The 20,455-nt window shown below is 50.7% G+C and overlaps 15 protein-coding genes across 15 annotated transcripts; 8 read left to right on the top strand and 7 right to left on the bottom strand.

The window, feature by feature from the left end:
* Positions 1-98: 98 nt before the first annotated feature.
* Positions 99-639, top strand: BCR37DRAFT_391923 (uncharacterized protein; the record flags this gene model as incomplete). Its single annotated transcript, XM_040871076.1, has 2 exons — positions 99-595; positions 627-639. 2 exons carry the CDS (start codon positions 99-101, stop codon positions 637-639), a joined length of 510 nt encoding a protein of 169 aa, XP_040726351.1.
* Positions 640-717: 78 nt separating this feature from the next.
* On the bottom strand, positions 718-2,597 carry BCR37DRAFT_386511 (replication factor-A protein; the record flags this gene model as incomplete). The annotated part of the gene is made up of 2 exons (XM_040870445.1): positions 718-2,512; positions 2,566-2,597. The coding sequence occupies 2 exons, from the start codon at positions 2,595-2,597 to the stop codon at positions 718-720; spliced, it is 1,827 nt and encodes a 608-aa protein (XP_040726350.1).
* Positions 2,598-2,733: 136 nt separating this feature from the next.
* BCR37DRAFT_378342 (ribosomal protein S18) lies at positions 2,734-3,533 on the top strand. Its single transcript, XM_040869026.1, has one exon. It carries the CDS (start codon positions 2,752-2,754, stop codon positions 3,322-3,324), a length of 573 nt encoding a protein of 190 aa, XP_040726349.1. The 5' UTR covers positions 2,734-2,751; the 3' UTR covers positions 3,325-3,533.
* On the bottom strand, positions 3,334-5,033 carry BCR37DRAFT_378341 (rab-GTPase-TBC domain-containing protein). Its single transcript, XM_040869025.1, has one exon. It carries the CDS (start codon positions 4,931-4,933, stop codon positions 3,374-3,376), a length of 1,560 nt encoding a protein of 519 aa, XP_040726348.1. The 5' UTR covers positions 4,934-5,033; the 3' UTR covers positions 3,334-3,373.
* Positions 5,024-7,887, top strand: BCR37DRAFT_264163 (pre-mRNA splicing factor prp1). The gene has a single exon (XM_040866731.1). The coding sequence runs from the start codon at positions 5,134-5,136 to the stop codon at positions 7,873-7,875; it is 2,742 nt and encodes a 913-aa protein (XP_040726347.1). The 5' UTR covers positions 5,024-5,133; the 3' UTR covers positions 7,876-7,887.
* Positions 7,888-7,899: 12 nt separating this feature from the next.
* Positions 7,900-8,211, bottom strand: BCR37DRAFT_391918 (uncharacterized protein; the record flags this gene model as incomplete). Its single annotated transcript, XM_040871075.1, has 1 exon — positions 7,900-8,211. The coding sequence occupies one exon, from the start codon at positions 8,209-8,211 to the stop codon at positions 7,900-7,902; it is 312 nt and encodes a 103-aa protein (XP_040726346.1).
* Positions 8,212-8,641: 430 nt separating this feature from the next.
* Positions 8,642-9,153, bottom strand: BCR37DRAFT_397721 (uncharacterized protein; the record flags this gene model as incomplete). The annotated part of the gene is made up of 2 exons (XM_040871738.1): positions 8,911-9,153; positions 8,642-8,864 (listed from the first exon to the last, which is right to left on the bottom strand). The coding sequence occupies exons 1-2, from the start codon at positions 9,012-9,014 to the stop codon at positions 8,642-8,644; spliced, it is 327 nt and encodes a 108-aa protein (XP_040726345.1). The 5' UTR covers positions 9,015-9,153.
* Positions 9,154-9,160: 7 nt separating this feature from the next.
* BCR37DRAFT_264199 (major facilitator superfamily domain-containing protein) lies at positions 9,161-11,299 on the top strand. The gene has a single exon (XM_040866733.1). The coding sequence runs from the start codon at positions 9,242-9,244 to the stop codon at positions 11,081-11,083; it is 1,842 nt and encodes a 613-aa protein (XP_040726344.1). The 5' UTR covers positions 9,161-9,241; the 3' UTR covers positions 11,084-11,299.
* Positions 11,300-11,332: 33 nt separating this feature from the next.
* On the top strand, positions 11,333-12,286 carry BCR37DRAFT_391915 (RTA1 like protein-domain-containing protein; the record flags this gene model as incomplete). The annotated part of the gene is made up of 2 exons (XM_040871074.1): positions 11,333-11,360; positions 11,406-12,286. The coding sequence occupies 2 exons, from the start codon at positions 11,333-11,335 to the stop codon at positions 12,284-12,286; spliced, it is 909 nt and encodes a 302-aa protein (XP_040726343.1).
* BCR37DRAFT_378337 (quinone oxidoreductase) lies at positions 12,189-13,376 on the bottom strand. Its single transcript, XM_040869024.1, has one exon. It carries the CDS (start codon positions 13,317-13,319, stop codon positions 12,318-12,320), a length of 1,002 nt encoding a protein of 333 aa, XP_040726342.1. The 5' UTR covers positions 13,320-13,376; the 3' UTR covers positions 12,189-12,317.
* A 40-nt stretch (positions 13,377-13,416) lies between these two features.
* On the top strand, positions 13,417-14,387 carry BCR37DRAFT_378335 (uncharacterized protein). The gene is made up of 2 exons (XM_040869023.1): positions 13,417-13,843; positions 13,885-14,387. Exons 1-2 carry the CDS (start codon positions 13,664-13,666, stop codon positions 14,350-14,352), a joined length of 648 nt encoding a protein of 215 aa, XP_040726341.1. The 5' UTR covers positions 13,417-13,663; the 3' UTR covers positions 14,353-14,387.
* A 12-nt stretch (positions 14,388-14,399) lies between these two features.
* Positions 14,400-15,661, top strand: BCR37DRAFT_264169 (mitochondrial carrier domain-containing protein). Its single transcript, XM_040866732.1, has one exon. It carries the CDS (start codon positions 14,505-14,507, stop codon positions 15,399-15,401), a length of 897 nt encoding a protein of 298 aa, XP_040726340.1. The 5' UTR covers positions 14,400-14,504; the 3' UTR covers positions 15,402-15,661.
* Positions 15,449-15,855, bottom strand: BCR37DRAFT_391911 (SCP2 sterol-binding domain-containing protein; the record flags this gene model as incomplete). Its single annotated transcript, XM_040871073.1, has 2 exons — positions 15,449-15,520; positions 15,568-15,855. The coding sequence occupies 2 exons, from the start codon at positions 15,853-15,855 to the stop codon at positions 15,449-15,451; spliced, it is 360 nt and encodes a 119-aa protein (XP_040726339.1).
* A 217-nt stretch (positions 15,856-16,072) lies between these two features.
* On the bottom strand, positions 16,073-18,457 carry BCR37DRAFT_378331 (uncharacterized protein). Its single transcript, XM_040869022.1, has one exon. It carries the CDS (start codon positions 18,402-18,404, stop codon positions 16,296-16,298), a length of 2,109 nt encoding a protein of 702 aa, XP_040726338.1. The 5' UTR covers positions 18,405-18,457; the 3' UTR covers positions 16,073-16,295.
* Positions 18,458-18,486: 29 nt separating this feature from the next.
* On the top strand, positions 18,487-20,424 carry BCR37DRAFT_378329 (uncharacterized protein). The gene has a single exon (XM_040869021.1). The coding sequence runs from the start codon at positions 18,554-18,556 to the stop codon at positions 20,378-20,380; it is 1,827 nt and encodes a 608-aa protein (XP_040726337.1). The 5' UTR covers positions 18,487-18,553; the 3' UTR covers positions 20,381-20,424.
* The last annotated feature ends 31 nt before the right edge of the window (positions 20,425-20,455 follow it).

Here is a 20,455-nt window from a genome sequence, read left to right as displayed (position 1 = left end):
CATTGGACGCGACGTGAATTTAGAAATTCGAGCACGTGAAGCAGGCGACAAAAAGTCCAAGAACTACTACTGCTATTACTACTATCTAGACAACTGCAATGGCCTCAGTCCGGTGGCAGGCATGGGGCGGCATCCGCTTCAAGGAGACAAAGCAGCTCCTTGCCTATTTCGCCAAAACAGCAGGCCAACCAGTCGCCTTCAAGGCGAATCGGCAAAAGCCAGATGGCTACCGGACGGGTGCTGGAATCGTCACGTTTAAGGATCAAGTAACGGCGCAGAAGCTACTCGATGCTGCTGATTCATCTGGCTCGATTGATGTGACGAGCGAGTTGGGCTCCTCCGAATCAGGGCCGTCGTCTGCATCGCTTGTTTTTGTTGAGCCGCTGAATAAGTCTATGCAGTACATCACAACAGAAGACTGGCTCAAGCAAGAAGTCCTCTCGCATAATCAAGCATCAGCCATGCTCAATCAGTACTATGAGCGTGAACTCAACTGGTTTCCAGGCTTCTTCCCCGACGAGAAGGGAGAGGGCGCACTCACTCGAGCAGTGGCACAACAGCATGCCGTTTTCAAAGATGTCGCAACAGCACGCAAGTATTTTGGTCGACATCGTGCGCACAAGCAGCAACAAGCTGTAAGGCAACGGGAGACAACAAGTACTTCTTCAGCAAAGGCTCAAGCTACAATTGCACCAGATTCTTAAGGGCACTAGCACATCAAACACCAAACGCAGCAATCTGTTCCTCAAGCAACTTGCACTCCTTGCCGTAATCCAGTGGACTCGCCTGCAGAATTTGTGTTCGGACTTTGACTTGTCCGTTGTACGAATCTTGCTTTGCCTTCAACTTGAAGATCCACGAAGACCCATGCGCTTCCTGCACACGATCCTTGAAGGCTGCATCATTGCCACCGACGTTCTTGAGTGCTTGCAACTCACCCGCTGAACAACCCAAAATCAGCTGCCCAACATTATCGAATCCAGACAACCACTGCTGTCCAGTATGGTCTTGCACATTGAGAGTCAGCATGTAGCGATGCTGTGGTTCAGGAAAATTCTTGTCACACTTCTCACAGCGCCAACCACCTTCATTGTCTTCAACGACTTTCTTGTTGCACGCTTCTGAGGCGCACGCCGGATAGGAGATGTTGTCGGTTTTGATATAGATGATGGTACCCTTCAATTCATAGTAATCCGGGACTGTCTCATTCATACCCATGTTTTGTCGTTCTGCTTGTTCAATGGTGTAGCGTTTGTCTACACGACCATTGCCTGCGCCCATCGAGGCGGCACTTGCGTGTGTGGAGAAGTTGACTTGCTGCTTGCCCTGCTGATCATACCAACCACGCAAACTGAAAGCTTCCGGGATTTCTGGATCGTGGAGCATGGTGGAAGAGTGCACGGTGCTCAGTGTCCTTCCACCGAAATCACTCACTTTGACACCTTTAACAGCAAGGATCGATTCAGGGTTTGCTTTGAATTCTGTTGCGAGTTTTCCCCAAATGGTCAGTTTGACCTCATACCCAGACTCATCCACCAATACCAAATCACGCTTTGAGTATGGTTTGTGCGTCATTTTGGAGGTGATTTCACTGACGTCGCCGATATCCTTGACGACACCAATACAATCAATCATACCATCCTTATCAATCGAGTCAAGCTTTGCAAGTGGCAAAAAGCTGAATTTGACTTGTGGCACATCCGCGGCATCGGGACAACTCTCAATTTCCGTGTCTCGTTCAAATGTGAGTTCATACTCATTGTTGACATTGGAGAATTGTTTCTTTGCAATACTCACACGACACTTGGTGACGGTATAGACGTGTCCCTCAACGAGGTACTCATAATACTTATCCACCGCATCATTGAAGCCAGTTGCACGAATTTCCCCAGATTCATCCAGGAAAGTACAAGAGAAGAGTTTTCCTTCACCTTTTGGATTATGCCAGTGCTTGATTTCCGATTTCGCTACAACGCGCGCTTTAATGGTCCATTTGTTTTGGTAGGGTGAGAGCGCTTCGATTGGGTAGATGGCGACGTTACTCTGTGATCCACTGGGCTTCATCTGTTGCTGCTGTTGCTGAGCAGGCTTAGTAGGAACGGGTGTTTCTTTATTACCATAAAAGTTGGTCGTTGAAGAAACGCCCGGTTCAGCCTTTGCCGGTATGGGTGCTGCAGCGGATGGCTCCTCGATATGCACAGGCACCGGCTGTCCAATCTTATCCACCGGAGCATCGGGAAGAACATCACACTCGATACACACCATGACGCGTTTTCCCGACGTGCCCATCTTATTACACGTCCAGGCCTTGAGATTGATGAATTTGCCACGCGCGAGTCCCGTGTCGCTGACGAGGACATTGAGCTGGGTGGCAAGCATGCATTGAACTAGTTTTGTAGAATCAGAAACGATGAGTTTGTAGCGTTCGATGGCATTGGCTGTGTTGGCGAGTTGTTTGACTTGGAGGACTTGGAGGACGTGTGGTTGTTGGGGTTCGCTCGAGTCTGCGTTGCTGCATGATTAGTTGATGTTGAATAAGAGAAGAGGATGACTTGCTATATGGACTCGAGTGAGCCTGGCTTGAGCTGTGCTGCCATTGTTGTATATGTATCTAGTGTATAGTCTGTATAGTATCTCCTCGACGCATCTTGTCTTTATTCTTCTTGTTCGCGACTGGACACGTGCTCGAAATAATCTGAAGGGAAGAGATGAAATATACAGAGTAGACAGAGGAGACTACAAGACAAACTCATGCTCAGACGGCCCTTCTCCTCCGCAGCCATCGCATGTGCAGGCAAACGACCTCCAAAGCCAAAACCATTCATGCCACCCATGACAGACCTATCCTCCGCCATGCGACAAGAACAAACTGAACAGCAACTCCGACAGCAAGAGCAATCCCGTCTCACGCAAGAACGACGCAGCAGGGAAGGCTACTCAAAGGAAGACCTACAGTACTTTGAGCCACGCATCGATGTCGCAGGTGAAATTTACTCGCCCCAAGATTTGGCATTTGAGGCGAGACGGCCACTCAATCGACGGCGTGCAGAGGGTTATAACCAGGATGATTTCGCCATACTGGGAATCGACCCGCAGGATGAGTACAAGTCCTTCAATCTTCTCAGCGAGTACATCTCCACACTCGGTCGTATCAAGCCGAGAGAAGCAACGGGCCTGTCTGCAAAGAATCAGCGGAAATTGGGGAAAGCCGTGCGTAGGGCAAGAGCACTCGGTATTCTGTCTACCACAGCACAAGATCCATCCCTCGGACAAGCCATCAAGGCGAGTCGTCAACGGCCAGTGGATTGGTTGCAACGAGACTAGGCATCTCACATAATCATGACCCTCAAAAATTATTATTACATATACCTTGCTACTTGCGTGCAAAGTCTGGTGAATGACTCCACAACGACTTCCACAAGAATGCCTCACTCAACAACATCTCAATCTCCTTATCCCCCCAGCTTTGCGTGGGTAAGGCTTGGATGAACATCATGATCCCCTGAAAATCGCGTTCCTTGATTTGTGCCGACCACTTGACCAAAAAAGCAGTGCACACATATAGGTGAAAGTCAGAAAAGCCCAGGGGACCTTCTGCCATGTAGGTATCCCACATCCGTGTCGTACAACGAACACTCATCTCCCTCATCAACAAGCAATTCATCCATCGAAAGCTGAATTGAATAAACTCCACCATCTCGGAGTCCAAATGCTGCACAAGCTGCGCATCGATCCTGCCTGTCAATTCTCGTAGATTCGCGACTTGTCGTTGGATACCAGGTTGTGTGTGGATATAATTATCTTGAATCCCATCCAACAACTTGGATAAGCACCAGAAGGAATCTGCCTCAACCGCATGCCGAACCTCCTCAGATAACGTACCAGGATCGCACTGTTCAGGATCACCCTCAATGTACGCACCCAAAAAGACCTGAAAGAAGGGAGTGACAAGATCATTGATGCCTTGAACATACCCACTCGCAGGATGTCGAATCGCCCAAAGATACAGTATCCGTTCCAAGGACCGTTGTGTTGCTGGAAACTGATATAATCGAATCAGCGGATTCGTACGCGGCACATCGATGTGGATTTGATGCCAGATCGTTTGATCCAGTCCAGCTTCACCACGCTGCCAAGCATCCGCCACACCATCCAGGTACTCTTGTCGTTTCCGGGCCAATGTCGAAATTCTGCGTTCTGAGTGCGCAGGAAGGTATCCAAGTAATAATTGCCAAACGCAGGGTCGTAATTCGCCAGGAACACCATTCCACGCTAGTTTCTTGAGTGCATGCAAGTCAATATGCTTACTCTGCATGATGCGTCTGAATCGAGCAATCCGACTTAGCCGTAGACCTATTTCCTCACGTAAGGACTCTGATTCTGCTGTACCCACCAAAACAGCATCCCCATCACTCTCACTCGGTAAAGTTGGATGGTAGGTTGACTCCAGTAAGCACACTGGATCTTGCAAAATGGCTTCATGACCCGTTCTCAAGCCACCCGTGGCGCCAGCCTGAACAAACGGATACTGCGGATAGGAATGTGTTTTTTTGAGGGGTGCAAAACTAGCAGCTTCAAAGGAACTCGGACGATGCTCAATGGACTTGATGAGCATTTGTCGTCTTCGTTCTGCAGCACGCGTCGAATCATCCAGTTCACTCGCCCAATCGTCATCCTCATCGAGTAGGAGTTTATTGAATTTCGATGATTTCGTAGCATACTTGGCACTGATTTGCGAAGGAATCGGTGATGCGCTGCGTGATTGAAGGGCAAGTAAATCCGTATGTGAATAACTAGCGCCCTTAATCAGGCCAGAACCACTCGTTGTATGCGCACTTGAGATGGAGCGCGACAAGCTTCCTGCGCCTGTTGGACCTTCGCGCTTGTTTTTGGGAAGTGGATCGAAGAGTGAGTTGCCAGAGACCTGCTTCATAGCGTATGGCCCTTTCCCTTCTCTCTCTCTTGATGCGATTGTGTGCAAGTTGTCGTTGTTGTGTCGTTTGTGCTTTGGACGACGTCAGATGCTTTTCGAAACACTTCCAGCGCGACAAAACTATAGGTACATTTGTCTGCTTATCGCTCTCCCTGTAGCATCTGCTAAAAGGTCAATAAGGAAGGGCACACTTGTATTCTATGAACAAGCTAGCCTTCCTCACTCAAGAAGCACCGCCCAACTATGTCGCTGGTATTGGACGTGGTGCAACAGGCTTCACCACACGCTCTGATATCGGACCTGCTAGAGAAGGGCCTACAGAGGAAGTCCTCCAAGCTGCAATTGAAGCTCAGAAGAAAGCGCAAGCTAATGGCGATCTCGACGGTGATGAGGAAGATCGGTTTGCCGATCCAGAGAATGAGACTGGCTTGTTTGCGAATGGACCATACGATGCTGAGGATGAAGAGGCGGATCAGGTGTTTGATAAGATTGAAGATATCATGATGAACAGACGGAGGCGGAAACAACCAGTCCGGGAAGAGGAGGAAGAACGCAAGTACGACAAGAATGGCACATTACTCCCACCCATTGCCTCGCAATTCACAGATTTGAAGCGAGGCTTGTCGAGTGTCACTGATGATGAATGGGCCAATCTACCAGAAGTGGGAGACTTGACCAAAAAGAATAAACGGCTGAAACAGCAAGACAAGGAGACTCGCTTCTATGCTGTTCCTGATAGTGTTCTTGCCGGCACTCAACGAACAACAGAACTCGAGACGAGTATTGGTACAGAAACAAAGGCCGAAGGTACGAGCTCAGTGTTTGCCGATCTTGCATCTGCCAGGGATAAAGTGCTAGCCATCAAGCTTGATCAAGCATCCCTGAAAGAAGGCACAACCACTGCAATTGATGCGAAAGGCTACCTAACAGGCCTAGACACACAAGTCTTACAATCTTCTGCTGAGATTGGCGATGTGAAAAAGGCGAGACTCTTGCTCAATTCTGTCACGTCCACCAATCCAAAACATGCTCCTGGCTGGATCGCGGCTGCTCGACTAGAGGAAGTAGCGGGTCGTCAAGTACAGGCACGTCAACTCGCTGCAAAAGGATGCGAGCACTGTCCCTCAAACGAAGACATTTGGATCGAATCTGCTCGCTTGAATGGCACAGACAATGCAAAACGTATTCTCGCCCAAGCAATCACCTATCTTCCAGAATCCGTCAAGATCTGGGTACAAGCCATGCGTCTTGAGACTGAAACAAAGGCCAAGAAAAGGGTGATGCGGAAGGCCTTGGAATTTGTGCCAACCTCTGTTCGTTTGTGGAAAGAAGCTGTGGGTCTCGAAGACAACCCTGCAGATGCCAGACTCTTACTCGCTCGAGCAACAGAACTCATCCCACTCTCTGTAGAGCTTTGGCTTGCTCTTGCACGGCTTGAAACGGAAGAGAATGCACGCAAAGTTCTCAACAAGGCGCGATCCACCATTCGTACATCTTTCGAGATTTGGGTGGCTGCAGCACGTCTCGAAGAGCAAGCACAAAATCAACAACGTGTTGCCGTTGTCATGCAACGTGCCATGAATGAATTACAACGCTACGGCGGTATGCTATCTCGCGAGCAATGGATCGCGGAAGCTGAAAAGAACGAAGCAGATGGCGGTGTCTTGACAGCACAAGCGATCATTCGTGCGTGCATGGACCTAGGCGTTGATGATGAAGATCGTGCAGAGACATGGATGGACGATGTCGAAGGCGTGATTGAACGCGAGCATCCAGAAACAGCGCGTGCCATCTTTGAACATGCCTTGTCTGCTCTACCGGAACGGGCGGATATTTGGCGCAAAGCAGCAGATTTTGAAAAGGCGCATGGAACAACGGCGTTGTTCTTTGAGGTTCTCGACAAAGCCTGTGCTGCGTGTCCACAGGATGAAGTACTCTGGCTGATGTACGCCAAGGATTTGTGGCTTCATGGCGATCTCCCGAAAGCGCGAGCAGTCTTGGCTCGGTCATTCGAGCATAATCCAGACAGCGAGGATATATGGCTCGCAGCAGTCAAACTTGAAGCAGAGAATGGTGAGATGGAACGTGCCAAGATGACACTCCAGCGTGCTCGTGAGGAGAGCGGAACAGAGCGTATCTGGATTCGGTCTGCAGTCTTTTGGCGGCAACAAGGTGACTTGGCTGAAGCACTACGCTTAGCGGAAGAAGGCCTCGCGACATATCCAACGAGTGCACGGCTATGGATGATTCAAGGACAAATTCACGAACGCACAGGAGATTTGTCACGAGCAAGAGAGACATATGCTCAAGGCGTGCGGCAATGCAAGCAATCTGTGCCGCTTTGGATCCTCGCCTCGCGCCTGGAAGAGCACGACAAGAAGCTCATCAAGGCGCGTGCATTGCTCGACAGAGCTCGACTTGCCAATAAGGCGAATGAAAGACTCTGGCACGAGTCTGTCAAGTTGGAGCTCCGCGGTGGCTTCGAGACGCAAGCGCGTGCATTACTATCGAAAGCCCTTCAAGAATGCCCTCGAAGTGGCCTTCTTTGGAGCGAGCAGATTTGGCAGGAACCCAAGACGAAGCGGATACCAAGAGCCACTGATGCGCTACATAAGTGTGAAACCGATCCATACCTGGTGTGCACCATTGCACGCATCTTTTGGTCTGATAGAAAGCTAGACAAGGCCAAGAGCTGGTTGCAAAAGGCCATCAAGGCAGATTTGGACATCGGCGATACTTGGGGCTGGTTCTACAAGTTCTTGACTGAGCGGGGTGGTGAAAGCATGGAAGCCGAGGTGGGTGACCTCTTGCAGCAGATGGACAAGGCAGATCCACACCATGGTTTGCTTTGGCCGGAGATTGCTAAGCGTGACGAGAACATCCGTAAGTCGAGGCATGAATTGCTTGATGTATTTAGCCAAGCTGTGACCGTGGTACCATAGATGTGACGCATAGCATGGTCGAAGTCAACCCCCCGAGACTGGAGGTATTAAAGCGACTTCGTCACCAGGCTTGACAATAAAAGTTGAGTCATCCCAGTCAATGTACTCGAGATTGACAGCTACTGCACATGTCTCGAGCACAGCGCGAGCCTGATCGTTGTCTAGCAGTGCAGCTTGTTGTTGGAGAAGCAGGCTTTTGAGCTGGCTGATGGGCACTCCTCGATTTGCATCACCATCGAGAGGAGGCAGGTAAAGCTGACAGGACTTTGACTTGGTAAAGTCTGTCAGAGCAGCAAAGAAGAGTATCTCTGCGTTGGCGCTATCGTCTGTAGGCATAGTGCAGGTCCTTTGCTCAGCGGTGATTGAGGCGAATCTAAGCAATTTGGTCAGAGGCAGAGATGGTCGTTGCAATTGCGTCAAGCAAAATCGAATTGTCCTGACGTACAAACTGGTCAATTCACATGTGCTCGCTATTAATGCTGTCTACTTATGGTTCGTAATGTACGAGCTCTCTCAAGCAGCGACTGCTACAATCGGCAAGGCGCCATTTACTCTCGGTCGAGGGTCGATAAGGTCATTGCTGGTGTTTGTGAGGTGGATGCCAAACATACGGTAAGCTAGGCCGACTTATGCCAATGCGCACACGTAGTCGTAGAGGAGCAAAGCAATGGCTACATCAACCATTCTGTCTCTCAGATCGTTCCAATCCCTGGATTCTCTGGACCGAAAGAACAGTCAGGGTGAAGGAAAGCTTAGTGTCAGACAATCAAGGTGTCCCAACCTTCTTGCCGCGCATCTTTGCATGCGCAAGTGCAGCATTCAGCTTCGCAAACTCCTTTGCAGCTAGCTTATCGTTGACTGTATCCCGTAGCTCCGGGTGATCCCTGTACAGCTGCGCACGAGATTTGAAGGCATTTGGTGCCATACGACTGACAGTGGCCAGCAGAGCAATGACGCCGACGACGACGAGGATGGCCGCTAGTGCGAGGCTCTTGAATCGAGGCATGCTTGCTCGTTGAAACAGGGTATATATACTAGTTGGTCAACAGCAACTGGTGCTCTGCAAAGTCGCCAAATTGAAAGTGCTTGAGTGCGAGCCCCCGGATTGCCTTGTGTAGAAATGAGGCATCTGAGCTCATCTTCGAAGCTCGTCTGACATGGTACACAAACGTTACTCAGTACAATGACTGCGCTTATCATGTTTGAAGTTAGTTTCGGCTGAATCTGATAAGATATCTGTGACTGCGATCTTTCGGCGACATTTTCGTCATTTTTCAAGCTCAGCGGTACAAGTATAAGCTCATCTACTGACCGGATACCTTAATCACTCAGCTGTCTAGCTCCAGGCCCGGTCTAGTCCTTGCGAATGCCGCCTTCAGAGCAGGAGCCTTTGCTTGGCGACCGAGGCCGGTCTAGCAAGTCAGGCGAGACCAAGTCGCCACCAGATTCTTCAGCTGCGACACAGAGCAGCAAGGCCAGTGCAGCACATGCTTCGGTTGCGTCGCCATATCGCTCGCCCTCGCGGCATTCTGGTTCTACGACTGACGAAGAGGAGGAATCGCAAGAGACGCCTAACGCGCTTCTGATTTTGCCGCTCAACTTTTTCAATGCGTTCGGATGGTCGCTGGTGGAGGTGCCGCTCGTGTACCTCTTGCGTACGCGGATATGCGAGATTCTGTTTGATGATAAGCCAGGAAGTCTGCCGTATGAGGCGAACAAGTGTCGAACAGAGGAGATCCAGATGTATGTCAGTGGGATTCGTGCAGGCTTTCAGACTATTGCAGCTGTGCTTGGTCTCGTCACAACGCCCTCGTATGGTGCTATTTCAGACAGCCAGGGCCGACGTAAGGTTCTCATGATTTGCTCCGTCTTCCATATGATCGGCGATTTATGTTTGCTCGCCACAGTCATGTTGCCAGGTTACACCAATCCGTACTATGTACTCATCACTGCCGTTTTCAAGGGTCTCGGTGGCTACATTTCAGCAGTCGTTGCTACGCAAAACTCTTACGTTGCCGACTGCACGACGCCAGAAGCACGTTCGAGATATCTTGGCTGGAATTTTGCGACTTACCATCTTGGCACCGCCATGGGCCCTCTGATCTCTGGTGTGCTCGTTGCCAAATGGGATCGTATGGATCTGGTCTATGGTATCAGTGTCAGTCTTTGGGCGCTGTACTTTCTCTATACTTGGCTCATTTTGCCAGAATCCAATCCGCCGTGCGAAGTCAATGATAGTGCTTCCATCATAACCACAGGGAGCACTGTTGAGCGGGTCTCAAGTCTCTGGCAGTGGTTCAAGCGTGTACTTTATGAGAATTTTGTCGAGCCGCTCGCCATTATCCTACCTTCACGGACCCAGTCGTCCTTTTCATCGCTCGATATCCTTGGCCACTCTCCCGAGGCAAAACGCCATTGGGATGTCTTGATAGCTGCTTCGTTGGTTGGCATGACTATCTTTGCGACAGGCTCTATGGGACTTTTGCCGCTTTATACAGACTACAAGCTACGTTGGGGTCCACTGAAGGCTTCGCTACTGCTTTCCGTTGACTCTGGCGCCTCCGTGGTGTCCCTCACGCTTTTCTTTCCATTCGTTTGCTGGCTGTTTTCAAAATTCTTGAAGCGCTTTGGTGGTGCAGGTGGTGCTTGGGACGATCTAGGCATTACCATCCCGTGGCTCACAACTGCGCCTGAAGCTGACAAGATGCGTGCAGACGCAGCAACGAGGAGAAAGCGAAATAGCAGACGCCAGTCATTCCAATCGCATGGCAGTCATCGAGATGCATCGATCACACCGCCAGTTGAATCTGCAGAGTCATTCTCAAAAAAGATCACCATCGTCAAGCGTGACTTGTGGGTGGCGAGAACAGGTTATGTGTTTGCAATTGTCTCCATCATCGGTGTAGCCTTGTCTACAACGGATGCACAGATTTACGCTGCCATCATCCTCCAGTCTCTCAGTGCCATTGCTGTTCCAGCCGTACAGAGTATAGCACTCAATGGTGTGCGTGCCGATTACAACGGCCGGATTATGGCTGCCTTTGCGATTGTTGAGTCACTTGCTCTGGTAGCTCGTGGTCCTGTATTCGCGGCCATTTACAACTTGACATTGGACTCGGCTGCCAATTCGGTGTACTTCACGTCAGCGGGCGTGTATGGGCTATGTTTGATTGTTCTTGGCTTTGTCCAGCTCTATCAACCGATATAGAAAAGCACAATGCGTATGCATGTAAATTATTTGATTGAGGTCGAAGTGCTTGTAACGCAAGCCTGACATGATATCCTGGTAAGCGCTTACATTGATCATGTAGTCCAGATGACATGGAACCCCTGCCCATCTGACATTCTTCTGGCATTTAAGTGCGGGATCGCGCTATGCTGCCTGAACGAGAAGGAAGACTGCGCTTTGAAGTTTCGACATCTTCCAATCTGGCATCTACTCAGCATTCTACACACCATGGCGCGTCAACCTTATGTCAGGAATCGTCAGTCTCATCTGTTTGCTCGGGTAACTCAAGACTAACAAGCAGGTTACATCTATCAGCCTTCGCTGCCAGGCGCTATTGCTTCATGCATCGTCTCTTTCGCACTGACAGTCGCCCTGTCGTACCAAATAAGAAAGTATCGCACCAAATATATGATCATCCTCGCGGTTGGTACTGCAGCAGAGTCGCTTGGCTATGTGCTACGGTCGCTTGGCGCATCGGGCCGTGAGTCCAGCTTCCCCTTGTATCTTCTGATGCAACTGTTTATTGTTCTTGCGCCACTTGCTTTCATGGCAGCGCTGTACATCATTTTCGGACGTCTTGTACGACGTGTTGGTCAGGAGAAGGCGTTGATACCACCTGCGTGGTATGCTCGTTTGTTCGTCACGTGTGACATCTTGTCCTTCCTCATTCAAGGCGCCGGAGCAGGATTCATTGTAAGTGACAACCGCACCACAGCCATGGCAGGAAAGAATACCTTGATTGGCGGTCTTGCATTCGGTTTGCTCTCCTTTGCCTCGTTCTGTGTCATGGCGATTTTGTTGCACTTGCGTGTACTCAAGGACAAGAAGCACGATGCGCATTTTCGACCTACGGGCATGCATGAAAATTGGCAGACAATATGGATTCCCCTCTACATCGGCATGGTCGCTATTCTGGTGCGAACTATTTTCCGGTTGGTTGAATTTAGCCTTGGCTGGTTCGGCAAGGTCAATTCTACAGAATGGTATCTCTACGTCTTTGACATGGTTGCCATGGCCTTCACGGCGATTGCCTTCATTGTCTACTTTCCAGCACGCTTCGGTCTTGATCAGAGCCTTGATGGTGTTCGTGGCGATGTCGAAATGGCAGCAAGTCCGACAGGCGGCAGTGTCACTGAAAAGACTAGCCCAGCAGAGCTCGTCAGCAGATCACCTGTTCTATAAATTTGAGATTTACTTGTATATAGCTTGCTTTTTACAGCTTGGAAGATGCATCCTTCTTCATGTTGATGACGACCTTACCCCAAGTGCCACGGCTTGCAAGGGCATTGAGTGCAGGTGCAACGCCATCCAGACCGTCATACACCTTTGAAAAGACGGTTGGGCGCAATTGGCCATTGCTCATCATCTCCATGAGACCTTGCCAAACACCAGCTGCTTCATTGGGCCGACGAATAGCATTACCACCCCAAAAGACACCGACAATGGAAGCTTGCTTCAACAATGCCAAGTTCATGGCCACTTTTTCAATCTTGCCACCGGCAAAGCCAATCACCAAGATACGACCATTCCAGGCCACCACTTTGAATGACTCTTGAATTTTGCCCACTGGGTCGTAAATCACATCACAACCTTTTCCCTTTGTGATCTTCTTGATCTGGTCAAGGTAGTCCTTGTCGGTATAGTTGACGCAATGGTCTGCACCAAAGTCCTTAGCCACCTGCAACTTGTCTGCTGATCCAGCGGTTGCAATGACAATAGCACCAAGAGCCTTGGCAATCTGCACAGCAGCGAGACCTACACCACCCGCTGCAGCATGAACGAGACACGTCTCGCCTTTCTTCAATTGGGCTCTGTTGACAAGCGCCAAGTAAGACGTAGGCGCCGTCACATACAGCCCACAAGCGTCGACAAATGACCAGCCATCTGGCATGGGCAAGACAGCGCCGGGTGTATCCTTGACGACAATCTTTTCAGCAAAAGAACCTTGACCGGCGCCAAAGACTTTGTCTCCAACAGACCAAGCAGATCCTTCTGGTGCCTTCTCAACAACACCGGCAAATTCTGCACCGGCAACCCATGGGAATGGTGGCTGCGTCTGGTACTTTCCCTGAATCTGCAGTGTATCAAAGAAATTGGTTGCTGCGGCGTGAATGTCAATGAGCAAGTCACCAGGCCCTGGAACTGGGTCGGCGATGGAGCTGACTTTGAGGCCTGATGGGTCTTTGACGTATTCCTTGAGCTGAACGGCCTTCATGTTTATAGGTGGTAGATGGGCTAAACGTTTTGTCAAGTGTGGAGTTGTGAAGTGGAGAGTTGTGGGCCGACTCGCAGCCTCGGGCTCGGCAGACGCAGAACTACCGAGCGAGCACAAACACACCCACCCCCTGTCGCTGCCTGTATCTTCTTTGAGAATGAGACAGCAGGGAGCTTGATGATGCTTAGCTGAAACAACCATTCTTCTGATGAAGGTCTTCAAGCTTGATTTATTTGTCGAGACAAGACATGTCTGACGAGCTACAGCCTCCACCAGATGTACCATGTCCTCCAGCTGAATAAAGCTAGAAAGTTTTCCACTTGCTTAGGGGCTTGAGACATATCATGGTCTCTTTCATTCGAAGGCACATAGGCTTACTCCTTGCAGCCTTGTTCCTAGCACTCAGTCCATTCGCACCGGTCGACGGCATCCCACGCGTCCGTATACGAGCACTTCTCTCCAGACGTCAAGCTGGACCACCTTCAGCGGCAGCCTGTCCAGCAGGCTCATCCATCTGTGTTGCTGTAAGTAAAGTAGGTTCAGGCTCATCGACGCTAACAAACAGATGAACCTGCCGAGTGACGCGCCCAAGGACATCTTTATGAAAGTCACTGGCTCCACCAAGACCAGTTATACAGGTATAGGTCTTGGTCCCAGCATGACGAATACCCTTATGGTTCTGCTATTCCCAGCCGATGGTACACTGACTGCGTCTATGCGTCTATCAAGCGGCCACTCGCGTCCTGGCAAGAATGCAGATCCTAATATCAAAGTGGAGTTGTTGGATGGGACAGTTGTCAAGGGCGATTCATTCGTTGCTAATATCAAATGCACGGGGTGTCGTCAATGGTCGTCAGGTAGTTTGGCAGAGACGAATGGGGCTGGCCTCATTTATGCGTCTGGCAGTGCAACTGGCAAGGGAGATGCTGCTGTAACGACGTACCATTTTCTGGGGAGGGGTAGGTTTCAGCTTGATTTGGAGAAGGCCAAGGGCCCTGGTGGTGTACCTGCTTCTGCATCGCCGTACGCATAGATTGAGTGTAGCCATCTGAACAACACGGACAACGGCTCATCTGCACTGCGCGACAGCTTGCTCTTGCTTGACTCTATCGCTCAAAATGCAGACTACTTGAGCGTGACTCCGATCTGCTGTCGTGTCTCTTTTGAGGAAGCCTGCTGATATTAATGCCCTGGCTGGATGCTGACTTCATTGCTGGATTCTTTTCTGGTCTAGCGGGCCTCATTGTTGGTTCGCCGCTTGATATCATCAAGACATTGCGCCAATCTGGACAGCTTGACGAGGACAGCACTGGACATGGCAGACTTTCGGTTTCAGAGCCAAGGACGTGGTTCACAGGCTTGCTTGCACCGCTGTTTGCTCTTGGCTTACAGAACGCATTATTATTTTGGTCCTATGAAAGCATCATGATGCTCTTTGCTCAATACAAGCCGTCGTTACTGCTGAGCCTCTTCGCAGGCTGCTGCAGCGGCATTTGCGTCTTCTTCGTCTCATGCCCAACGGAAGTCATCAAGGTTCAGGCTCAGACGTCGGCTTTATCGTCTCGAGTCGTTATACTGCGTCTCTTGCGGCGACAATGCAAGCATCCCTTCAAGAAGAGTCCATTTCTAAGAGGTGGACTTGTGACGATTCTCAGAGACTCGATCGGGTATGGATTCTACTTTGTGTCATATGATGCACTCGGTTTGCTTTTGAGAAGGTATACTGCAGGACATGAGGCGTTGGTGACGCTGCTTGCAGGAGGGTTGGCTGGTTGTATCTCCTGGTTCAGTATTTACCCTTTAGACACCATCAAGACGCGTCTTCAGGCAGACTCTGCTCAGCATGCCCCTCTCATGGATGCTACCACGCCGCTCACTACATTGCGCAACAAACAAGGTCTCTTGGCTTGCGGACTGAGCATCATGCAGGAGCGCGCAAGAGCGCAACCAGGGAGCTTCAAGTTCATGGCTGGAATCACTGGATTGTATGCTGGACTAGCGCCTGCTATGCTGCGTGCATTCATCGTCAATGGAGTCATCTTCTACACAGAAAGATTCATCAAGGATGTGCTTGTACAGTAGAATGAAGGAATCCAATGAATCATGTATGGACAAGAACAAGCGCTGCTTTAGATCTTTGCCTTGGGTGCTTGGGCGGTTTTGAGGACATCGCCGAGAGCAGTCGCCTTCATCATGTTTCCCTTGAATGCATTAGTCTTTGGTCCGAGTGTATCAAGAGAGAGCTTACCTTGATCTTGATCTTGCCCTGCATGAAGAGCTTCTGAGCGTTACCCTTGCCGGAAGCCAAGTCCAAGAAGGTCTTCTCATCCATGGTCATGGTGATATCTGCCTTCTTGCCAGCGGGTGCAGCACCCTCACCAGCCTTGCCAGTCTCCTTAAGGTCGATGTAGTACTTGCCGCCGGACTTGAAGTCGAAGGAGAAGATGGCATTGGTCTTCTTGATTGCTGGCTTCCTGACTGCCTCGTCAGAGAGACCCTCGTTGATGGTCGCGAACAGTTCCTTAGCAGAAGACATGGCTGTATGTATTGAGTAGTATGTGTTTTATGAGAGAAGAATGAGGATGGCGCGGGGGCTGGTCTTTATGTGAGTCTTGCTTGTCCCCCAGCTTTCGAGTCTGTAGGGCGTAGGCTCGTTGTGGATGCCGAGGAGAAGCCGCACCAGGAATCATGACATGCACGTGCACCCCGCGTCATCACCCAGCTCGACTTAAGCAGCAGCAGCAGTCACAGCAAGGGCATCTATCTGCATATGTGTCTAGTCACGTACATACGTCTCTGCTTCTATCGCTGCCACTACTGCCATCGCCATTCTCGCGCAGTACAGACACCGTACACGCTCATCATGGCCGAGGCTAGATCTGCCCCGCATTTCACCGCCATCCATCTGAACAACCCAACGGCACACGACCAAGAAAACACAGTCACATCATTCATCGCCCTTACATATATAGCCATCTACAGCGTCATCACACTGTGACTACTACTCGCCACACTATCCCCTCTCGTTGCAATGGGTATCCCCACCTCCTCCTCCAACCTTGCCTTCTTCCGACCACCTTTCGGCGCCCCCTGAAATGCATCATAATTCGCAGTACGTGCCGTTCCACAAGACGCGTCAGCACCAATGAGACAGCACGCCGCGCAGGGCCGTTCACGATCACAACGACGCTTCCGCGCTTTACACCGGAAACACGCCATACCGTCTGTTTCTGCCGTACCAGGCTGTGCTATTGCTGTTGCTGCTGTCGTGACGATCGCTGCTGGTGCAACAATGGCCGGGATCGGTGGCGGTATGACTGGTTGTACAATTTTCGCTGGCACTGTCGGCAGCCCAATTGGCAACGGTGGCAATTTTCCCGGTATCAAGCTCGGTTTTGGTGGGTCACTGCCTAGCATCGGTGGTGGCAAGTAGGTATTGTTTTGCACAATTGGATCGCTGGATTCCTCGGGACAGGCCAAGACCACAACAGGTGAGGGTGCAGCAGATTCTTCTTCCACTTTCACCGCGTCACTGGGTTTGCGGCCACTGCCAAGGATACGTCCATCCGGTGATAATGGCACCCATGAACGCTTATAGCCCGTATCGCCCTTAATGCGTCTTGTCACACGAATCGATAGCCCTTGCTCAGCGCCACGATAGTCAACCAATTCAGCATCAGAATTGTAGCCTCGCTCTTTTGCCAACCTGGCAAGCATATTGGAAAAGACGGCAATGAGGTACAATGCATCGCCACGAATAGCAGCAGAAGGGTACTCCTTCTTTGCAGTGGATGCAACAACACCATCAATATGATCGCCTGTGATGACACGCGCTTGTGGCACAAGATAACTAGCAAGTCGGCTGAGACCTGCCCATTCCACTTGTGTCGCTATCCGTTCAGGTGACGCCAAACATCCTAGAAGCGTATACCACAGTGTCCGTGCCAGCTGCGGAAAGCGAAATTTACCAGGTACTTTTGTGCGTTGTTCGATAGCAACAATGTCGAGGTGCCGTTGTAAGCCTAGCAGGCTGAGAAAGTTGCCACCAATAACAAGTGATTTGGCAGGTGTGTGTACAGCGTGGATCCAGCCAGAGGGTATAAACATGGTGTCGCCCTGCATCAAGTCCACTTTAAATGTATCCTTGCAAGCGTCTGCAAGAAAAGTACTCGCTTGATTTGATGACAGGCACCAGTCGCTGTACTTTTTGAGGTTGGCAGCCGTTGGGCGAATGAAGAGAAACGTCTTTTGCCCTGCTAGAATGTGGTAAAAGACGCTCGTACCGGCAAAGTCAACGTGAAAGTCCGTATAACTGTTTGTGAGACTCATAAGGCAATAGAGACGCACTTTCGGATAGGCGCCCTTGTCGAACTCTTCAGGGTCCCAAAACTGATCAATCAGGTCGAGCTCGCGGACGACCTTTGGACGTTGCATCTCTTGGCCAAGCGTCGAATCGCTCAGCTCCAGCGAAATGACATTGCGCACGCGCGTGGGTTGCGCCTCTTTGTAGTAATCTGCCCATCTTCCAAGCGTCCAGCCAGTATCTTCGCCCTGTGTCGGCACATCCATCACTTCGAGCGGCTTATCCCTACCAACGCGACGCGCAACTTCATCCACCGTCAAGTCTTGTTGAATGGTCATGTCCAAGCCTTGCTGATTCCGCACCACAATCGGCTCATCAAACCCCTCCACATCCAGTAACCTTTTCCGTAGGGTCGCTCCATCTGCCACTTCTCTCACAGCTGCTGGCGCAAATGACCGTTCTTGACAGAGCGTGGTATACTTATGCCTCAAGGCATTGACATGCTCACCTGCATCCAACGCGTTATAATCTACTCCTGCACGCGCCCTTCTCGGACGACCATCGCGTAATACCGTCTGACCATAGCCTGCGTCCGTACACATCGAGCAATAGTGCGTATCGACCGTTGCAAGGATGAGTTGAAGACAGGCACAATGGTACCATGTCTCGCAATGCTCACAGGCGATCCAATCGACTGCGATTTGTTGAGCGGGTGGTGGACCTGATGCCGTACATGCTGGACACCGCTCGTCTGATTCCTCCTCCTGCTTGCGCTTCTTCATCTGCGAGTTGTCTTTTGCGAGAGTGGGTAGCGTGTGTATGAGGCTGTTTCGTGGTTGGTGCACGTGAAGGGCGACCACCAAAGGCAGAACCCAAGATACAGAAGAGAGACAGAGGCAATAGCTACCTAGCTAGTGAAGAGTGACGTGCCATGTCGAAGCGGGTAGCAGGCAAGCAAATCACTAAAGAACTCTACGGCCAAGAAGAGGAGAATGAGCGGGATAAAGTCGATCCTGTCGAGACTGCATCTGCTGAAGTTCTCGCAACGAGGAAAATAGCCATGCCACGATCACGGAAGAAGGCAGAGGTGCCTGCTGAAAGTGCGGTAGAGTCTGCGAATGGGTCTCTCGGTCAGAGTGAATCTTCTGGTGGCGAGGCTCCAAAATCGACAGAGGCCAAGGCGAATCCATTTGCGAGTATAGGGACCACGCCATCAAATCCATTCGGCGGCATCAAAACCGGGTCTGCATTTGGGTTTGGTGGTGGTACAAATACGTCGACATCGGGCTTTAGCTTTGGTGCTGGCGAGAAGGCTGCTGCGAAAGAATCAGAGCAGCCATCAAGCACACCAGCATTCTCATTTGGCAAGGGTCAGTCTACACAAGCACCTGCAGCAGCACCGGCGACCTCCACGTCTGCCTTTGGCTTTGGCGCAATGAAGCCCTTGGACAGCGTTGCAGAAAAGCCGGCGAATGACACTGCGGAAGAAGGATCCAGTGAAGAATCCAGTGAGTACAAGCGCCTCTTGCGAGCGCGATCGCTCAATGTCGCTTTCCAGCAAGCGGTGAACAAAATTCTCGAGGCCGATGCCTTTGCAGATCTGTCAGTCGTCTTGAAGGAGTACCAATCCCACAAGTCAGCAGAAAGTGATGTTTCCATCAAGCCGGCAGAAGCAAAGAGCGACGGCACGGGGCTGTATCCGCAATTTACAAAATCAGATGAGCAACTGGAAGCGAAACAGAGTGCGACGCCAGCATTCAGTTTCGGTGCGTCGAATGGATCGAGTGAGGCGCCCAAGCCGGCACCTGCTTTCAGCTTCAAGCCAGCAGAGTCCACAACACAAAAATCAGAGAGCACCGAAGTGCCCAAAGCATCGGCCTTCAAATTTCAGCCTGCAGCATCTACTGAAACGCCAAAGAAGACAAGTGAAGGGGGTGCTGACTTTACTTGGACACCTGACAAGGGTGTCAAATTTGGCGGTGCAGAGGATACCGCAATAGCAGCAACCAGCAGCAGTTCGTTCAAATTTTCAAATCCGCTACCCTCACCGAGTCAAATGACCACTGGCAACGACGATAGCAGCAAATCTGCTACATCCTTCAATTTCAGCAAACCAACCACTGGCTTTTCTTTTGGTCAAGCGAGCGAAGCGCCGCCTGCATCAACCAAGACGCCGACCTTTAACTTTGCTTCAAGCGGCTCTTCTTCCTCTTTATTTGGCAAGACACCGGCGCCATCTTCGAATGCGACGCCATCCTTTAGTTTTGGATTGAAAGCTGCAGAAGCACCAAAGCCAGAGGCTAAAGCAGCAGCGACAGAGGAGGGCGATGCCGAAGCAGAGGAAGATGCAGATGCAGAGGAGGCACCAGAAGAGCCACGGACAGATATTACACAGGGTGCTGGTGAGGAAGATGAAGAAGCCTTGTGGCAAGAAGATGGTAAAATCTTTAGGTTTGTCGTTCCGGCAGATGCCCCAGGTGAAGGCCGGTTCGTGGACTTGGGCAAATGCAACATCAAACTCAACAAGAACAAGACGACTGGCAAGTGTCGATTGATTGCACGGGCTGAGGGTGCTGGTGCGATTCGGATGAATGCACGGCTGTATCCGCATTTCCGGTATACGCTTGAGCAGAAGGCGTCTATCAAGGTGAGTGTGATGAATGCGGACAATAAAACTGAGAATTGGCTGGTGAGAGTCAAGGAGCCGGCCAAGGCCAAGTTGCTGATTGAGTTGTGTGATGAGCACAAAAAGAGCTAGAGCGCTAGCCCTTGTAAGTAATTCCTGCATCCATGCAATTGTTCTCCGTCCCTGAATTTAAGTCGCGAATTTATT

This window comes from Protomyces lactucae-debilis, assembly GCF_002105105.1.
Source record: "Protomyces lactucae-debilis strain 12-1054 chromosome Unknown BCR37scaffold_6, whole genome shotgun sequence".
In the NCBI taxonomy this organism is placed as follows: Eukaryota; Fungi; Ascomycota; class Taphrinomycetes; order Taphrinales; family Protomycetaceae; genus Protomyces; species Protomyces lactucae-debilis.
Note: the sequence above shows the minus strand (reverse complement) of the source record. Positions and strands in the feature narration are given on the sequence as shown.

Coding starts and splice junctions, on each gene's coding strand:
- BCR37DRAFT_378342 (XM_040869026.1), top strand. CDS start 2,752: ATGCTCAGACGGCCCTTCTCCTCCGCAGCCATCGCATGTGCAGGCAAA.
- BCR37DRAFT_378337 (XM_040869024.1), bottom strand. CDS start 13,319: ATGAAGGCCGTTCAGCTCAAGGAATACGTCAAAGACCCATCAGGCCTC.
- BCR37DRAFT_378335 (XM_040869023.1), top strand. CDS start 13,664: ATGGTCTCTTTCATTCGAAGGCACATAGGCTTACTCCTTGCAGCCTTG. Junction 13,844..13,884: donor GCTCATCCATCTGTGTTGCT/GTAAGTAAAGTA, acceptor GCTAACAAACAG/ATGAACCTGCCGAGTGACGC.
- BCR37DRAFT_264163 (XM_040866731.1), top strand. CDS start 5,134: ATGAACAAGCTAGCCTTCCTCACTCAAGAAGCACCGCCCAACTATGTC.
- BCR37DRAFT_378341 (XM_040869025.1), bottom strand. CDS start 4,933: ATGAAGCAGGTCTCTGGCAACTCACTCTTCGATCCACTTCCCAAAAAC.
- BCR37DRAFT_264169 (XM_040866732.1), top strand. CDS start 14,505: ATGCCCTGGCTGGATGCTGACTTCATTGCTGGATTCTTTTCTGGTCTA.
- BCR37DRAFT_378329 (XM_040869021.1), top strand. CDS start 18,554: ATGTCGAAGCGGGTAGCAGGCAAGCAAATCACTAAAGAACTCTACGGC.
- BCR37DRAFT_264199 (XM_040866733.1), top strand. CDS start 9,242: ATGCCGCCTTCAGAGCAGGAGCCTTTGCTTGGCGACCGAGGCCGGTCT.
- BCR37DRAFT_378331 (XM_040869022.1), bottom strand. CDS start 18,404: ATGAAGAAGCGCAAGCAGGAGGAGGAATCAGACGAGCGGTGTCCAGCA.